Consider the following 18,148-nt stretch of genomic DNA (forward strand, 5'->3'; position numbering starts at 1 on the left):
CCTCTGACAGCTTTTATTTCTTTTCTTTCTTATTCTCTTAGAGCCTCCTAAAAGCCCACTCCAATCCCCATCCTCAACCCCACCCTTTCTTACTCTCAATTACTCTCATTTGATCATTTCTTTGGAAAGTGAATTAACTCTTAACCTGCTGCAGTGAATATGTAAATAATGCAGCTTGCAAAACACTTTACCTGAAATATGCATCATGGATTCAGTTCAAACTAGATGGATAAACAGATGACTATTATAAGAAGCAAGAGACAGTTTCTTAGCTCATTCATTCAGTTCAATTTTGAGGATTTGTTTCAGAGACCAAGTGCTGGGTAGGTACAACGGTAAAGAAGACATACTTCTGCCCCGAAGGGAGCTCAAAGAAGAGGAAAAATGTAAACATATTTTTATATGGTGGTAGTAAATACTGTGCTAAGACACAGTGGCCTGTGGGATTCCAGAAAGGGAAATGACTTAACTGATGATACAAAGATAGAGAAAGGGGAGGGGACATACAGTTCTCTTAAATTCAGCTTTCATAATAACCATGTTGAAATAAATTAACCAAATCCATAACGAGGACCTAAGGACAAATGGAGTTACCATGTAAAAACCTATATAAGGTACATCAAGTCCCCTTTGGCAGAAACAGATAATGTGCTACTTCCAAGATATCCCTTCAAGAAAGAACTGGCTACCTAGCCCCAAGAAACCTGGTTAGAGAATTCCATGGCAGTCCATTGGTTAGGACTCTGTGCTCTCCCTGCCAAGGGCCAGGTTTGCTATCTGGTTGAAGGGACTAAAATCCCACAAGCTTCACGGAGTGACCGAAAAAAGAAGCCTGGACTGCCTCCAGTTGTCCTCTTCTCCAGCCCCTGGTCAAAGATTAAGCAAGGTGGTGAGTGGTATAGGGCTTAGCCATTGCCAGGGAACATGGGACTAATGAACAGTTCTTACCATGGAACTCCCCAGTGGTCTGGCAGCAACTATCACAGCTGCAGCATTGATAGCTTTGGACAGCTTTCCCAACCCAATCCCACTTCTTCACCCCTCTTCCCCACTTCTTTTTTTTAACAAGTGTTACTTCCCAATAAAACTTTTGCACTCCTGACTTGTCTCAGCATCAGCTTCTCCCAGATTTCAACCTGTGTCACCCCTCAAAAAGGTCTCAATTCTATTGGCACATTTTCATCTCTCAATTTCTACTCCTAGGATTCTGGTTTACTGTCCCTGGAACTTCTTAGTAAACAAAGGAACATCTATCTCCTGATTCCCAAAAGAGACTTCACTCATGACTTTCTCTCAGACCCAACGTTGACTTCCCTTTACATTTCCTTGTCTTTCTTAATGTTTAACAACAGATTTACTAATCCCAATGGACACTATGCTTTTGATTATGTAACTTTAAAATCTGAGTCAGGACAAAACTGAAGAAAGAAAACATTTGACCAAAGAACCAGTTAAGAAGTGTAGTATTTGGTCAATACTGTGGATGTTTCAGTAACCCGTTGCTATGTAACAAACCATCCAAAACTTAGGGCCTTACAAATAATTACGTATTAGCTTGTGAGTCCATGGGTCTGAACAGGCTTCAGTTAGGATGGCTTGTCTGTTCCAGGTGGTGAGGGCTGAGCTCACTCAGCAGCTTCAATTTGGGCTGGAGGATCCAAGATGGCCTCACTCACTTCTGGTCCCTCAGCTGAATGACTGGAACACCGGAACCTCACTCCTTTAGAGTCTTTCATTCTCCAGGATCTCTTTTTGACATCTTTCAATCTCTAGAATTTCTCTCTTTCTTTTTCTCCCTTCCCCTCTCCCTCACTCTCTCTTCAAGTGGTCTAGCTATTAGGATAAATGGACTTCCATAAAGGCCTAGGTCTCTAAGATGACAAAAGCAGAAGCTGCAAGGCTTCTTAAGGCGTAGAATCTGAAACTCAAAGAATATCATCTCTGCCACTTTCTCTTGGCCAAAGCTAGTCAGAAGGCCAGTTCAGATTCAAGGGGAGAGGAAACAAGCTTTACCTCATTGGGAAGAGTGACAGAGTCACTGCATAAGGGTATTTGGGATGGGAGCCATTACTGTTGTGGCTAACTCTGAACACTCTACCAGAGCAGATTAGGAGATTACCAGAAAGTTAGGAGATGTAGCGCACGCAGCAATCATCTGCTCACAACTAGGCTTTCAGTCTTCGGACTAGAAGAGGTCTGGGTGAGAGTCAGTCCTCCTCTCTGCACTGCTCACAGTTGTATGCAGACTGGCTAAGAGGGGGACCAGAAAGCTGGGCTTTCTTAGCTGACTCCTAAGAAAGCTGCTGCTGCTGCTGCTGCTAAGTTGCGTCAGTTGTGTCCGACTCTGTGTGACCCCATAGACAGCAGCCCACCAGGCTCCCCCGTCCCTGGGATTTTCCAGGCAAGAGTACTGGAGTGGAGTGCCATTGCCTTCTCCAGATAAGAAAGCAGTGGCTTTCTTTTGAGCTGAAAACTGGTCCTGAGGCCTCTAGAAGAAAGTTCCTCTATAAGCAGATCATGCTAAGTGGTCCTCTTGTGCTCCTAAAATTTGCCTGGTTTATTATTGTAATAATTTAAAAAGTGAATGTTAAAGCAAAGACTTCTGGGAGCTGCCCTTAATTTGGCTGACTTTGAGGAGTACCTGTACTGCCACTTTGGCTTCCTCTGTAGGTGAGAGGAGGCAATTCAGGTCATGGGTATCCTGAATTCTACCATAGCCTGAATCTCTTCCACTAGACAAATTCTTCCTTTCTTAGACAAAAAATGCTTATAAGTTTAAGGGATGACCTGTGGAAATCTGTCTTTGAGATGAATCAACCCTCTTCAACTTCTGCAAAGCTGTATCCAATACTGTCTTTCTCCCTCGGGACTATTTCACTTTACTGCTATATAGTTACTATATATTTCATTTCTATGTGTTGCTGCTGCTGCTGCTAAGTTGCTTCAGTCGTGTCCGACTCTGTGTGACCCCATAGACGGCAGCCCACCAGGCTCCACCGTCCCTGGGATTCTCTAGGCAAGAACACTGGAGTGGGTTGCCAGTTCCTTCTCCAATGCATGAAAGTGAAAAGTGAAAGTAAAGTCGCTCAGTCGTGTCCGACTCTTCGCGACCTCATGGGCTGCAGCCTACCAGGCTCCTCCGTCCATGGGATTTTCCAGGCAGGAGTACTGGAGTGGTAAGAACCTTGAAAGAAACTGTGATCTTACAGTAACTGAGGGATTCAGATTTGTGAACAATTAACTCTAACAGTTCTCTAATATAGCAATGATGGGATTATGGGATTATCTTACTTTAGTAATAATACATGCGTCTAAACATAGGGTCACACAGAATATATCCTAAATGAAAGTGCAAGAGCATCCTTTGTCAACTTTCTTGAGGGTCGTTGTTAGAACCAGGTTTATTAAAGAAAGCAAAACCCCTTAGGTAGAGCAGTCCCTTAGAAGTAGTCTCTTGTGATCAGCCAACTTCACCAAGAGGATTTCTGCTGAGTAAGATAGCATTTTTGCTTCTTTTTTTCAAGGCTGCACTGAGTCTTGGTTGCAGCATGCAGGCTCTCTAGTTGCTGCATGTGGGTTTGGTTGCCCCACAGTATGTGGGATCTTAGTTCACTGACCAGGGATCAAACCTGTGTCCCCTGCATTGGAAGGCCAATTCTTAACCATGGCTGTCATGGAAATTCCATTTTTGCTTCTAACTAAGTATAATCCTGAAAATTAAATGTCCAGAGATGTTCATATGAGCCCATATTCATTTTCGTGTCCTGCATTTCAATGCTTATATATAAAGGAACACAAGGCAAATTAAATTCAGAAAATGAGATGGAAATGAATATTTTGATCACTATTAAATCTGCACAGTACCTAGCACAAAGTGGTCACTCAGTAAATATTTGCTGAATGCTGCTGCTGCTGCTAAGTCGCTTCAGTCATGTCCAACTCTGTGCGACCCCATAGACAGCAGCCCACCAGGCTCCTCCGTCCCTGGGATTCTCCAGGCAAGAATACTGGAGTGGGTTGCCATTTCCTTCTCCAATGCATGAAAGTGAAAAGTGAAAGTGAAGTCACTCAGTCGTGTCTGACTCTTCGTACCCCATGGACCACAGCCTACCAGGCTCCTCCGTCCATGGGATTTTCCAGGCAAGAGTACTGGAGTGGGGTGCCATTGCCTTCTCCGTATTTGCTGAATAAATGAATGAAACTGCCACATTCCAATATACATACATCTTTCTTCTCAGTAGTCCCTCTTCATTTTCTTCTCATAGATGGCTTCTGACTTAAAGATTCTATGGTGAAACTGTTACAACAGGCTACTAATCATTTCCCTTATCGCTAAACTTTTTTCCCCATCTCAATTCAACCAAAACATCAGCTCCACTAAAATATTCCCTATAAGCAAATCTTAAAATGTCCCCTGTTGTATTCTGAATAAATTGCAAGGTAACATGTACCTTTTGCAATCTAGCTTCAAATATGGAAACAAATATTCTCCCAAATTCCCAAATATAATTTTCTGTGTTCTAGCAAAATTAATCTGGATCAACACGTCATACATCATGCCTTCCTACATCGAGTCTAGACCTTCGCTTTTATCATGTTCTTTCTGGAATTCTTATACTTCACCTACTTAAGTCCTAGCTGTCATTTCAAGCCTGAACCTTGATGTCACCTTCTTTCCAATGCCATCTTGGATCATCTGGACTTGGTGTCCTCCCTTCTTTGCAGCCACGTTTACTGCCTTACGTTGCAAAGATCGTTCAATATCAATAAAAGGGGTGGGTTTTTGCTCCCTTACCAGACCAGAGACTCTGAAAACAGGGGCCATGCCTTCTGAAGCTGTTCTTTCCAGCAGTGTTCGGCATTCCGTAGAGTTGATAAATCAATGGTTCCCAAATACTTCCATTCAGAGGATCCCATTAAAAAAAAAAAGTTTTTAAGTTAACTATACAAAGAAGTTCACATACCAAACTGGCTCCGATGATTTTCTTAAACAACGTGTTCATGCCCACAATAAGAAATGCAGCATAACCAGAACCTCAGAAGCCCCCTAGTATCCACTCCGAGGAGTCGATCCTACTTTTATTTATTAATTTAGCCTCCCCCACCCCCCGCCCCCCGCCCCCCGCCCCCCGCCCCCCGCCCCCACCTTCCCCAACTTGTGGGATCTTAAGTTCCGCCACCAGAGATCAAAACAGGGTACTGGGCAGTCAAAGTGCGAACTCCTAACCACTGGACCGCATAAGAAGAGTGAGAACATGTATTGTAATCTCTTTATAGTATCTCTGTTTCATCAGTCCTCTTTCCTCGAAGCATGCGTAATGGTATATTTTTGTAAACAAGTGTACGGAAACACGAACTTACACCTTTAGTGGCAAAGGTATGTTAGTGTCAAACTGTCCAAAGGAATTAGTGATCCTTCATTTCAAAAATCGGGACTACACACGCTGCCCTAGAGAGCCACCTTAACGCACTCGGACTCATTTCCTAATACTCAATATGGCCGCATGCGCGGCTATAAGCAACATGGCAGCTTTGCCAGACAACAACACGGCAACCACAGCCTCAACGCACCCGGAAGCGCGAAAGAGCTCCTGTAAAAAAACATATCCGCCATTCTGCCAACACTAATGGTGGCTCTCATTTCAGCTTCAAAGGGAGAGCGAAACCGGAAGTGACTTTCCCTCCATAGCATCTGGTGGGATCTGTTTCCGGCTAGCCTTGGGGTGTCCGCGTGAGAGTTAGGCTATTTGTTGGAGCCAGAGCTGGGAAGCGCTAGTCCGCCGTGCCCAGTTGGAGACGTGGCCGGGCTGCCGAGACTGAAATGTCGGACACGTGGAGCTCTATCCAGGCCCACAAAAAGCAGCTGGACTCACTGCGGGAGCGGCTGCAGCGGAGGCGGAAGCAGGACTCGGGGCACTTGGGTGAGGCGCCGGGTTGTTGGGGCCGATGCTTAGCTAGGGAGGACTGGAGGGAACGCTGGAGAGAAAAGCTCCCGAGTTGGTGCCTTTTCTCAAACGTTTGTCTCTTTAACGCTTCATACACTGGTTCCGGTTCTCTTCCCCCTCAGCAGCACAGATGCTTCATCTGCCTGCAGGTAGTAGCGGCTTTTTCTCACCCTGGGCTCTGGTTCCTCCAGTTCTCTTTCCCAGGTCGGAAGCTCCCGTCCCATCTCCGCGTCCCCCCATCTCGCTGACTCTTCTTAAGTCTACGAGAGCGTCCCGTTTGCTAGGCCTTTCAGCCCCTATCCTTGAAGTAGCAAGTCCCTTTTTATGGTTAACTCCCATGGCGCTTTGTTCTTCCCTTGGTTATAGCAATTACTTTGTATTGGTCATTTCTTTGCGACTCTGGGCACCGTGAAAACAAGTACTGAGCCTTTATATCCACAGTGCCCAGTTCAGTGGCCCTCACAGAGTTGGCAATCGATGTTGCTAAATGAGTAGAGGAAGTGGCATTGGTTTAGCCGTTTACACACCGAGCAGGAATCTGAAAACATTTGTTTTGAAACTTTTTCTCCCCTCCTATTGACCCTGTCACAGTCTTAAAACTTGAAGGAATCTCAAAAGATTGTCTACCCATACCACATCCCCTACACAAGCCCTGAATTATCTAAAGCAAATCAATTAAAGATCTGCAAGGATAATGAATACGTACCACTCGTGTGGCAGCTTGTTCCACTGTTTATCAGTATACTCGAGTCCATTTCTAAATCTTGTGTTGAAGTATATTAGGTCCATGTGCTTGTATTCTGGCCCTTGAAACTAAAAGATGCCTTGACAGGACTCTTACACCATAATCAGTGGACATCTATCGAGTATCTACATGAGTCTAGTTAGACAAAAATTAGACAGTGTCCCTGCCCTCAAGGAGTTTAAAATTTAGTTGGGAATAAAGGAAAAGTCAAAAATACACGATGATATATGTAAAATGCCAAATGAATTAATTCCACAATGAGCACAGTGAGGGTAGAACTAACAAGAGTCAGTCTAGTCAGTGAAGGCATCATGGAAGAGTTGGCACTTGGAATTTGGTCTCAGTGGCTATATACGACTTAGATAATTAAAGAGATGGTAAGAGGGCAGAGTAAGTAGACGAAGACGTGCAAGTCATAATATCAAGGATTAATTAATAGAAATTCTGCTTCACTTTTCCATGGTATTAACCACACATTGGTATTAACCAAACTTTGTGCCGTATGCAAATCCAACCACTAGCGTCTGGATACTTCATCAGGGTCCTTGCCAAGCATGTTTAATAATTTTGAAAGCAAGATCTATTCTCCCTTGAACGTAAATATTCTTTTTTGGATATAAATATCTCTTGATTTGTACATCCACTTAATAAAATATGGTTAAGACTTCTAGTATAGCCACTTCATAATATAATTAAGACTTCTGTAAAATTATTTTTGAGTTTGTGATTAAACATATGTTACCTTCTAGCCCAGAGCTTTGACGGGCCTATTTGGTCTTTAGGGGATAGGTAGAGATGAAACACACAGATTAAGTCAGCCAGCCTATCACTGTTCTTCCATTCAGTTATTTTGGTTATTCCAAAGAATATGTTTCCTTGAGAATTAGGATTCTTAGGAAAACATCGTGAAACACTCTCTTAACCAGTTTGTTATGTAAGATATAACCTAAGGCTAGATGAAAATTCAGATCGGTTAGTTCTTTTCTCACAGGAAATAAAAATGTTCTTACCACATCTATATTTTTATAGGGTTACTGAAATCTGATACTTAATTATTTACTGCTGAGCTCAATATTAAAAGATAATTATATCTAAATAAACTAAAATGTATCCATGTCATTAATAAATGCAAAATATTATGAACAAAGAATCACTGGGAGACCTTTGTTAGCTTGGCATTTTTAAGGTATAACTTTAAAAAAAATTGTGGCAAAAGTACACGTGCCATAAAATACCATCTAACCGTTTTAAAATGTATAGTTGATAGTGTGATGTATATTCACATTGTTGTGCAACCAATCTCCAAATTTCTTTTGTCTTGCAAAACTGAAACTCACTATTCTCCCTTCATCCCAGTCCCTGGCAACCACCATTCTACTTTGTTTCTGTGAGTTTGACTACTCTAGATACCTTGTGAAAATGGAATCATGAAGTATTTGGCTGATTTCCTTTAGCACATCCTCAAGGTTCATCCATGTTGTAGCATGTGTCATAATTTCCTTCCTTTTTAAAGCTGAATAATATTCCATTATATGTGTATACCACATTTTCTTTATCCATTTATCCACTGGTGGATACTTGAGGGTTGCTTCCACATTTTGGCTATTGTGAATAATGCTGCTGTGAACACGGATGTACAGGTTATCTCTTCAGGATTCTGTTTTCAACTTTTTTGGACATATAACAGAAGCGGAATTGCTGGAGCATATGGTAATTCTATTTTCAATTTTCTTAGGGACTACCACACTGTTTTCCATAGAATAAAGTAGATTTTTGAAATGAGGATTATTACTTTCAATATTGAAACAAAATAAACTTGGTGTGGCTTAGCACATAGTAAATATGTGAACTGCTCAATGTATTTCATCAATGGAATTGAAGATGTGAATATGGATATTGACATATTTTAGAGGTCAGCAAGTTCATAGTCTGGCCATATTTTTATGTCTTCAATCTAGTATTTTGTTTATGTTCAACTGAGCTCTTAAAACTCAAGTATTAAGTATTCCTTTACTGAGCCCAACACATTACATTTTTCATTAGATTAGAAGTGGAGAGTCAACATAGTTACCAGCATAATGGAAGTGCTCAATAAATGTACTGAATTAATAACTGAACAAATACTTTCTGAAAGAGTTGGCACTCAGGGATTCCTAATTATTTTCTGCCCATAACCCATTTTAAGAATGATAAAGTGTTGGAGTCTTTCCTCCAAATTTGTGTATCTGTGCACAGATTTGTGTTTGACTTCAGGGAATTCGGAGTGGCTAAAGCCCATCTATAAATAAGTTACATTAATCAGCTGTTAAATTTTGTTCAGAATATTAAACGTGAGCCTCCTCCTCCCAGTAACCTTAAAAGAGGTATTTTTCAGCTCCATGTCCTGAATGTGATGAAAAGAATACTCCCAGGAGGTGTTACTAACATAAGGATTCACAACCAGAATCACAGAACTGTATTAAAACAAGTATTGGTCAAATTGTCAAAAAGAAAAAAAACGTTTGTATCCAATTCTGGGGATTGAAAATGTATGTTAAAGTGGTTCTTTATCAGAGTTCTTGCTGTAAGAGAAAGTCATTAAATATAACTCAAAGAACGTATAAATTTAGTTACCAGTGAAAGGAAAAACTGAGAAGAAATGTTTATATTACATTCTTTGTAGTATCAGTAGGCTAATTATAAAAAGTACATTTTTAACTTAATGACATTAACATTGGAACAAAGTCAGTGCTTTTCCTCACTGAGATAATGTCTGCTAGGGTGTTGAAAGTTTGCATGAAAAAACGTGTAGTATATTTTAGAAATAGCAGATAACATTTGCATGAAAAGTTTGATAAACTATTTAGTTGGTAGAAAATGAACATCTAACCAAACATCTAACCAGCATTAACATCTAACCAAATTTATACATTGTTATTTTAAATATGATAATAGGAGATGTAATAATGTCAAGTAGCTTGCTTTATTCTTTGAACTGTTAGATTCTGGACTTCATTTAAAATATAGACAAAATGTTTATCATGGAAATAATGTGGTATTATTGCATATTTAAGCCAGGTGTCTCAAGAACCATTGTGGCAAAAAGGAAAGTAATGTGACGGTGAATAAGTATGTTCCTGAACAGAATTTGGGTTAGATTACATTAACAAGAATGAAACACTGATTGAAATGTTGAAATTATGGAAAATGCTTACTATTTACTTTAATCAGTGACAACTTATTTTCTTTTAAGTCAGATGGGCAAGAAACAAGCAAAATATGCAAATTTAAGAGGTAATAGTTCTCCAAAGAGGACATACAAATGACCAAGAGGTGTTTGAAAACTTGTTCAACATCACTAATCATCAGTGGAATGCAAATCATAACTATAATAAGATATCACCTCAAACTTGTTATTAAAAAAAAAAGAGAACAAGTGTTAGCAAGAAAGGGGAATCCTGATTCACTGATAGTAGGAATGTAAATTGGCATAGCCACTGTGGAAAATAGTATGGATGTTCCTCAGTAAGTAAAAAAATAGAATTACCATATGATCCAGCAGTTTCACTTTTAGGAATTCAAAGGATTTGAAATAAGGATTTCAAAGAGATAGCTGCATATCCACGCTCATTTTAGCATTACTTATGTTCACATACAGCCAAGATATGGAAACAACCTAAACGTCCATTGATGGATAAGTGGATAAGGAAAACGTGAAATATACATGCAATGGGATATTCTACAGCCAAAAGAGAGGAAATCCTGCCATTTGTGACAGCATGGGTGGATCTGGAGGACATTATGATAGTGAACTAAGTCAGACACAAATACTGTATGGTCTCACTTAGATTGTATTGGACTTGTGGAATCTAAAATAGTCAAAATCATAGAAGTAGAGTGGTGATTGCCAGGGCCTAGGGAAGGGGAAAAATGGAGAGGTGATAGTAAAAGGGTACAGAATCTCAGTTATGCAAGATAAATAAGTTCTGGAGATCTCTTATACAGTATAGTGCCTATGGTTAACAGTACTGTGTTGTATACTTAACATTTTCTAAGGGGGTAGATCCTATATTAAGTGGTCTTACCAGATATACAAAAATAATAATAAAGGCAGCAGAAAGAAACTTTTGGGAAATGATAGATATGGTTATGGCCTTAATGGTGGTGATGATTTAATGAGTGTGTATACTGTCTCCAAACTCCCTGAGTTGTATATGTTAAATATACACAACTTTTTACATGCTAATTATAATTAAGTGCTTAAAAAAAATACATAATAGAGATTGTCTATAGGGTGCTTAGGTCTTTATTAACAAAACTCATACTAATGGCAAAAGAATATTAATAGGTAACTGGCAAATAAAGTTTAAATATATATTAAAGGGGGAAATGGATAATTTATATAGTTTATCTAAAATATTAAAAGTTTCAAAACTGCACAGCTATTTCTATTATCAAATTATTTATTTGGCTGTGCTGCTGGGTCTTAGTTATGGCACTTGGTATTTTCTATCTTCCATGTGGCATATTGCAATATGTGAGATCTTTAGTTGTAGCATGCAAACTCTTAGTTGCAGCATGTGGGATATAGTTCCCTGACCAAGGATCGAACCCAGGACCCCTGCATTGTTAGTACAGAGTCTTAGCCGCTGGAGCACCATGGAAGTCCTTCAAACTCTTCAATACCTTATATAATTTGCTCCCTTTAGCATACATCATGAGTTAAAATGGTCAGTACATAATGTATAATAAAACTGTGCACGTAATGCCTGAAATCCTAATTTTAAAACACTTGGGTTTTTTTTTCTGCTATAATAAGAAGGTTCATCATTAATTGTGCTAGGTTAGGTTACTTAATGAAAGAAATCTTAGGTTTCTTCTGAAGAAATTTTAAATTCGACTGATTTTTTTAAAAAGCTCAGAGTTTGAAACTAGTGTAAATTATAATTGGGGTATTTTAGCTCAGATTTATTAGAATCTCTCAGTTGCAAGGAACTTTAGTAGTTACCAGTTCAGTCCTATTCAGTGTAAGAATTGTGCCTGTAGTTTTCCAAATAAGCTGAATAGTAATTGTCACTTAAATTTCTTACATATCTTTAGCTTAGATCGCTTGCTCTCATACTTTCCCATCCAGACCTTCAAAGTGCTTCCATGATTTCTGTGTGTACAACACCTCCTTGCCAAAACAAAACAAGGAACTTGTTCTAGTCTGAGATTCATCACAACATAAAAGAATCATCAGTGAGCAAGGTGAAAAAAATTCTGTCAATTATTTAACGTTTTCAGCTAATATGAAATTGTGGAGTCTGTTTTCCACATAGGGTATAACTTATTTTCCTAAAATGTAACTGTTCCAGTAAGTGTATGGTATAGTTCAACTCCATTTTCCATGGAATTCTGAGCTAAATTTTTTGAAGTCAGTTCCATTAGAGTGGAAATTTCTAAGTAACCAAAATATCTCTAAATGTAAACTAGTGGCCACTTAGATAGTATTTAACAGAATTCCAGTATAGATCTTGAGTGTTTAATATTTCACTTGTATTTTAATAATCACAGATTAGGCTTTTCCAAAGGTAATATTTTGTCCTAATTTGAGTTTCTTAAATCTTATTAAGGTTATGATGGCTACCCAGCATGTGAAGTACTAGAGTAGGTTATAAGAATATAGTCAGGAACTATCATTGGTGACCAGGGCTTCAGCAGTTCTATAAAATTTTTGTGTTTGAGTTATAACCCCCAACACTGTCATTTTTTATACTCTGATGTCCAGCGGCCTTAATTCATTAAAACTCAAACTCAGTTCTTCAAAAAGATCTCATCACAGTTTAGGTTGTTGAAAATATTCTTGGCTTATAAATTCAGGTTGATTATATCAGTTGTCATTTAGTGTGACTGAAGGGAGGTGGTATGGACATTTAAATCTACCAAGCTGCTAATTTATTTCCTTTGAAGCAGAGCAAGGAGTGAAATTAGGAAATACTTCTCTCCCAACATAGAAAGGGTAAGCAGATCCCAGAAAATTTATCTTGGCAAAGCAGTGAATGCTTGGGTGTAATTTAATAAAGGGTATCTAGTGCTAAATCTGGTCAGAGAATTTTCTGCATGAAATGAAAGGACTGTGTTGTAAATGCTGGAAATCTTAATTCCTGAGGAATGTGTAGATTGACAGTGGTTGCCTTTTTTCATTTTCACATCTCTTCACTTCTAGATCTTCGAAATCCAGAGGCAGCACTGTCTCCAACCTTCCGTAGCGACAGCCCAGTGCCTGCTGCACCCACTTCTGGTGGCCCTAAGCCCAGTACAGCTTCAGCAGTTCCTGAACTAGCTACAGACCCAGAATTAGAGAAGAAGTTGCTACACCACCTCTCTGATCTGTCACTAACATTGCCCACTGATGCTGTGTCCATCCGTCTTGCTATTTCCACGGTAATGACCTGATAAGACAAGCCACTGTTTTTCATCAGTTCGTGTCAGGGTCTTAACACTTTCCCTCCTGCCCTCCTTCCTTAGCCAGATGCCCCTGCCACTCAGGATGGGGTAGAAAGCCTTCTACAGAAGTTTGCAGCTCAGGAGTTGATCGAAGTAAAGCGAAGTCTCCTACAAGATGATGCACATCCCACTCTTGTGACCTATGCTGATCATTCCAAGCTCTCCGCCATGATGGGTGCTGTGGCAGAAAAGAAGGGCCCTGGGGAGGTAGCAGGGACTATTGCAGGGCAGAAGCGGCGTGCAGAGCAGGACTCCACCACAGCAGCTGCCTTTACTAGCTCTTTGGCCTCTGGTCTGGCCTCTTCAGCATCAGAAGTAGCCAAGGAGCCAACCAAGAAATCAAGAAAACATGCTGCCTCAGATGTTGATCTGGAGATAGAGAGCCTTCTTAACCAACAATCTACTAAGGAACAACAGAGCAAGAAGGTAGGGGTAGATGGAAGTGCTTTCACACTTATACTTTGAATTTTAGCATTGGTTGAGAAGAATTTACCCCTAGGGCAAAGAGCAGTTCTTAGAATTGAGGGTTTAGAGCAGTGGTTCTCAACTGAGGATGATATTACCCTCCCTCGCAACCCCCAGGGGACGTCTCGCCAAATCTGGAGATGTTTTTGGTTGTCACAACACAGGAGTGCTACAGGCACCTAGTGGGTAGAGAGGCAAGGGATGTTGCAAAGCATCCTACAATCTTAGTAGGATAACCCACAAAGAATTATCTGGCCAAAGACATCAACAGTGCACCAAATGCTAAGAACTCTGATTTAGAGCATCTTTTTCACTGGGTCTCTTCGGAAGAATATTTCAGACCCACGAGTTAGCCGTTTCCTACTTCTAGCTGTATAAATTTGAACAATTAACTTCTCTTGATCATCAGTCTTCTCATTTGTGAGACTAACTAGAGTACCACCTCCCACCTGTCCCCCGCACCCACCCACCATTTAGAATTGTTGCCTAGGCTCTGAACCAAACAGTCAAGTGCTTATCAGCACTGTGTCTTGCTTCAGTACGTAATAAATATAAGTGGTTTTGGTTGGAAAGAACGCTTTCCTGGGGAGGGGAGTTTAGCTTAATGCGTAGCAGTAGGAACCGGTCTGTATATATTTTAATTTCATCCCAAGTGCAGATTTGTGAGAAAGAACTAAACCTATGAAAAATCTTCTCCCGGGTTTTCTCATATTAATATAGTTTACTGACCCCTCATAGGACATTGTGGAGAAGGCAATGGCACCCCACTCCAGTACTCTTGCCTGGAAAATCCCATGGATGGAGGAGCCTGGTAGGCTGCAATCCATGGGGTCACTAAGAGCCGAACACAACTTCGGCTTCTTTGGTGACTTCACTTTCACTTTTCACTTTCATGCATTGGAGAAGGAAATGGCAACCCACTCCAGTGTTCTTGCCTGGAGAATCCCAGGGACGGGGGAGCCTGGTGGGCTGCCATCTATGGGGTCGCACAGAGTTGGACACGACTGACGCGACTTAGCAGCAGCAGCATAGGACATTGATGTCAAGTAGAATTTGCAGAGGTGGTTTAAGGGCTAATTTTATCTACGAACCCTTTCCAGACAGAGGTTTCTTCTATTACCCAGGTTAGTCAGGAGATCCTAGAGCTATTAAATACTACAACAGCCAAGGAACAATCCATTGTTGAAAAGTTTCGCTCACGAGGTCGGGCTCAAGTGCAAGAGTTCTGTGACTATGGAACCAAGGAAGAGTGTATGAAAGCCAGTGATGCTGACCGGCCCTGTCGAAAGCTGCACTTCAGGTCTTTTGGGGGGAAGAGGGTTGGCTGGGTCTTCTAGAAGCAGTCATTTTTTAAGCACGGTTCTTCCACTCATTGGGTTTCTGTATTTAATACGGTTATTAAGTGCTTTTAATATGGTTTGTCTAAGACTTCCAGATTTTGAAAGTACACTTTCAGAAGTAGTGTTCTATGGGAGGGAATACAGGCTGCATTCCCCAAAAGATGTGAGATTTAAAAAAAAAAAAAAAAATTGCTCCTCTTTTCTTGCAATAGCAGGGTATCTCTGTCTTTGATCCCCAGTGAAAGTTAAAGTTCTCTAGAAGGACAGTCTTAGGAGAAACAAGAACCTGGCCTCTTAGGTCAGAGCTCTATTCCTGTCATAAGGAAGTTAAGTTTTTGCTCAGACAGGAATTAACCATTTCTTTAGTGTAAATTACAGGTTTTAATGTCACCTGCTTTCCTTATCCGAAAACTCTTAGTGGAAGCTCTGATGATAGTGAAAGACTGCAAATTTTGCAACAATTTAGAACTTGAACTGGGGGATCTAACTGGAACACTATCTTGATTCCAGCTGTCCCTTACTATTTCCCCAGACGGATCATCAATAAACACACTGATGAGTCATTAGGAGACTGCTCTTTCCTTAACACATGTTTCCACATGGATACCTGCAAATATGTTCACTATGAAATTGATGCTTGCATGGATTCTGAGGCTCCTGGAAGCAAAGACCATACACCAAGCCAGGAGCTTGCCCTTACACAGAGCGTTGGAGGTGACTCCAATGCAGATCGACTCTTCCCACCTCAGGTACCTGTCTGCTCAGAAAACTCCACCTCAACCTGAGGACCTTTATCTCAGTAGAGCAGCCGTACGTGTAGGAAAGCAAGGCATAATCAGCAATCTCCCTTGCTGATTGGGAATGGAGCGGGATAGATAGCGTATGAGGGAACAGGAAAATCCAATGGAAAAAGAGGGACTGGGGCCATGAATCGGAGAGTGAAGGAAGGGAAGATGACCAAATACCACCTCATGCAGTGGATCTGTTGTGATATCCGCTACCTGGACGTCAGTATCTTGGGCAAGTTTGCAGTTGTGATGGCTGACCCACCCTGGGATATTCACATGGAGCTGCCCTATGGGACCCTGACAGATGATGAGATGCGCAGGCTCAACATACCAGTACTGCAGGATGATGGCTTTCTCTTCCTCTGGGTCACAGGCAGGTAATGCAGTTCAAAGATATGTAGGTATGGGCAGATATAGTACAGAGTGAGTACTGGGTGGGGAAAAAATCTTTGGTTTTCCTAGCTCTATTAAACTTCTGACTCAGTCAGCCTTTCTTACCTACTGAGATCTGATGCCTGTTTATAACACAAATGATACCATGAATTCTGTTTAATTCTACATTTGTTTCTTGTGAAAGGTAAGACCATTGAGAATAGATACTGTGTTTTGTCTTTTCATTCTTAGATCCATCCTCTTGCCCCAATGGTGTCTTGCATGTAAATGTTCACTGAATGTCTATTGAAAACAACACATACATCTTGAAGGGAGAAAAAATACTGGCATGGAAGTAGCTGTTTAACCCTTATTTCTTTCCAGGGCCATGGAGTTGGGCAGAGAATGTCTGAACCTCTGGGGGTAAGTAGCCATCACTGTGTTGTTTTCTTCTGAGGGAAATACGTAGTTGATAGGGTTTCCTTCTTCCAGAGTATTCTGTGATTCCTTGCCTCTGTAGAGTAGATGGTATCATCCTTAAACTGTGAAAGCCTGATTAAAGTTCTTACTCTTTTTCTTATATCCCACAGTTACGAACGGGTAGATGAAATTATCTGGGTGAAGACAAATCAACTGCAGCGCATCATTCGGACAGGCCGTACAGGTCACTGGTTGAACCATGGGAAGGAACACTGCTTGGTGAGCAGCAGTGGGGCCCAATACATTAGATGGAGCAAAAAATAGGAATTGTTTGATTTCTTATTGAGAAACAGTTCAAATACTGGAGTGTCATAAAACTTTCATAAATTTTTCATCATTCTGTTCTCTGGTGAGCAGGTTGGTGTCAAAGGAAATCCCCAAGGCTTCAACCAGGGTCTGGATTGTGATGTGATCGTAGCTGAGGTATGTGCTTCTCCAGGCATCCAAAGATCCACATTTTAAATCAGCTATTCTAGTCAGGTATATTCTTATCCCAGGTTTTCTCATTGGGATCATAAACATAAGTGGAAAGGGCTAGAATTGCGATCTTGGGTAACTTAAAAAAAAGTAGCTGGAGCTTTTATTTCCTAGGTTCGTTCCACTAGTCATAAACCTGATGAAATCTATGGCATGATCGAAAGACTGTCCCCTGGCACTCGCAAGATTGAGTTATTTGGACGACCACACAATGTGCAACCCAACTGGTAAGGAGACCAAAGAACATGCTAGCCCCCAAGGGCACAACTGTGTATGGTCAAATATATGTTAGTAGAGCATCACCTCACAGTCCACTAGTCTGTAAATGGGCTTTAGGGGATTCTTAAGCAACCAACATTCACTGGAAAACCAACAGGTTTTTAAGATTTAAACCACTGCTCTTGAGGTCTCCACTCCTAAAGCTCTTCACTATTCTACTGGATGTACTCAATCTGCCCCCTGGTGGTTACTGAGAACCTATTTAATCTCAACAATTTTAGTCTTTCATCCTGTAGGTAGAGCTTTAAAAGACATGCTGCTAGCATGTCACTCAACCATAGTCGTCACTGGCAGCAGCAACTTTGTGAAGTAGGCCTGGATAGCTATAAGTTATTAACCCTTTATTAGTACAGATCCAGCCTCTTTTAACATCAGAATCTGCCCAATTTCTTACCAGCCTTAGTACCATATACTATGTTTTTAAAAGAATTGGCACAGATATTCAGATGCCTATTGAGATGATAGGCAGACTTAATGAAAAGAAACATCTTTTAACAGTATTAAGCCTTTAAATTCCACATTTTTGGCTTGCCCCATCTTTACCCTTGCTTCAGGATCACCCTTGGAAACCAACTGGATGGGATCCACCTACTAGACCCAGATGTGGTTGCCCGGTTCAAGCAAAGATATCCAGATGGTATCATCTCTAAACCTAAGAATCTATAGAAGTACTTCTGAACCTAAGCATCCATAGCCATGGCTCTACAGGCTGCACCTGAAGAGTAATATTTGTACTATAGCTTTCTTCCCCCTTATTTAAATAAAAGTTTGTATTGTAGTTGGGATTTC

The 18,148-nt window shown here is 40.7% G+C and overlaps 1 protein-coding gene and 1 long non-coding RNA gene across 2 annotated transcripts in view; one reads left to right on the forward strand and one right to left on the reverse strand.

The window, feature by feature from the left end:
* Positions 1–5,558, reverse strand: part of LOC145512661 (uncharacterized) — a 36,804-nt gene extending 31,246 nt beyond the window's left edge. Inside the window, exons 1-2 of the long non-coding RNA XR_014058675.1 lie at positions 5,362–5,558; positions 4,796–4,896 (exon numbers count right to left, since the gene is read on the reverse strand). This is a non-coding gene — a long non-coding RNA (uncharacterized LOC145512661). The remainder of the gene's footprint in view (positions 1–4,795; positions 4,897–5,361) is intronic.
* Positions 5,559–5,710: 152 nt separating this feature from the next.
* Positions 5,711–18,144, forward strand: METTL3 (methyltransferase 3, N6-adenosine-methyltransferase complex catalytic subunit). The gene is made up of 11 exons (XM_081506775.1): positions 5,711–5,921; positions 12,878–13,095; positions 13,180–13,584; positions 14,748–14,923; positions 15,496–15,712; positions 15,941–16,128; positions 16,508–16,546; positions 16,714–16,822; positions 16,961–17,026; positions 17,195–17,307; positions 17,914–18,144. Exons 1-11 carry the CDS (start codon positions 5,822–5,824, stop codon positions 18,023–18,025), a joined length of 1,743 nt encoding a protein of 580 aa, XP_081362901.1. The 5' UTR covers positions 5,711–5,821; the 3' UTR covers positions 18,026–18,144.
* The last annotated feature ends 4 nt before the right edge of the window (positions 18,145–18,148 follow it).

This window comes from Giraffa tippelskirchi, chromosome 7, assembly GCF_054371585.1.
Source record: "Giraffa tippelskirchi isolate mGirTip1 chromosome 7, T2T-mGirTip1v1.2.pri, whole genome shotgun sequence".
NCBI lineage: Eukaryota > Metazoa > Chordata > Mammalia > Artiodactyla > Giraffidae > Giraffa > Giraffa tippelskirchi.

What these genes read in the sequence shown, in the direction of transcription:
- METTL3 (XM_081506775.1), top strand. Translation starts at nt 5,822, where the DNA reads ATGTCGGACACGTGGAGCTCTATCCAGGCCCACAAAAAGCAGCTGGAC. An exon ending in GCAGGACTCGGGGCACTTGG is followed by an intron (nt 5,922 to 12,877) that starts GTGAGGCGCCGG and finishes CTTCACTTCTAG; the next exon opens with ATCTTCGAAATCCAGAGGCA. An exon ending in ATGGGAAGGAACACTGCTTG is followed by an intron (nt 16,823 to 16,960) that starts GTGAGCAGCAGT and finishes TCTGGTGAGCAG; the next exon opens with GTTGGTGTCAAAGGAAATCC.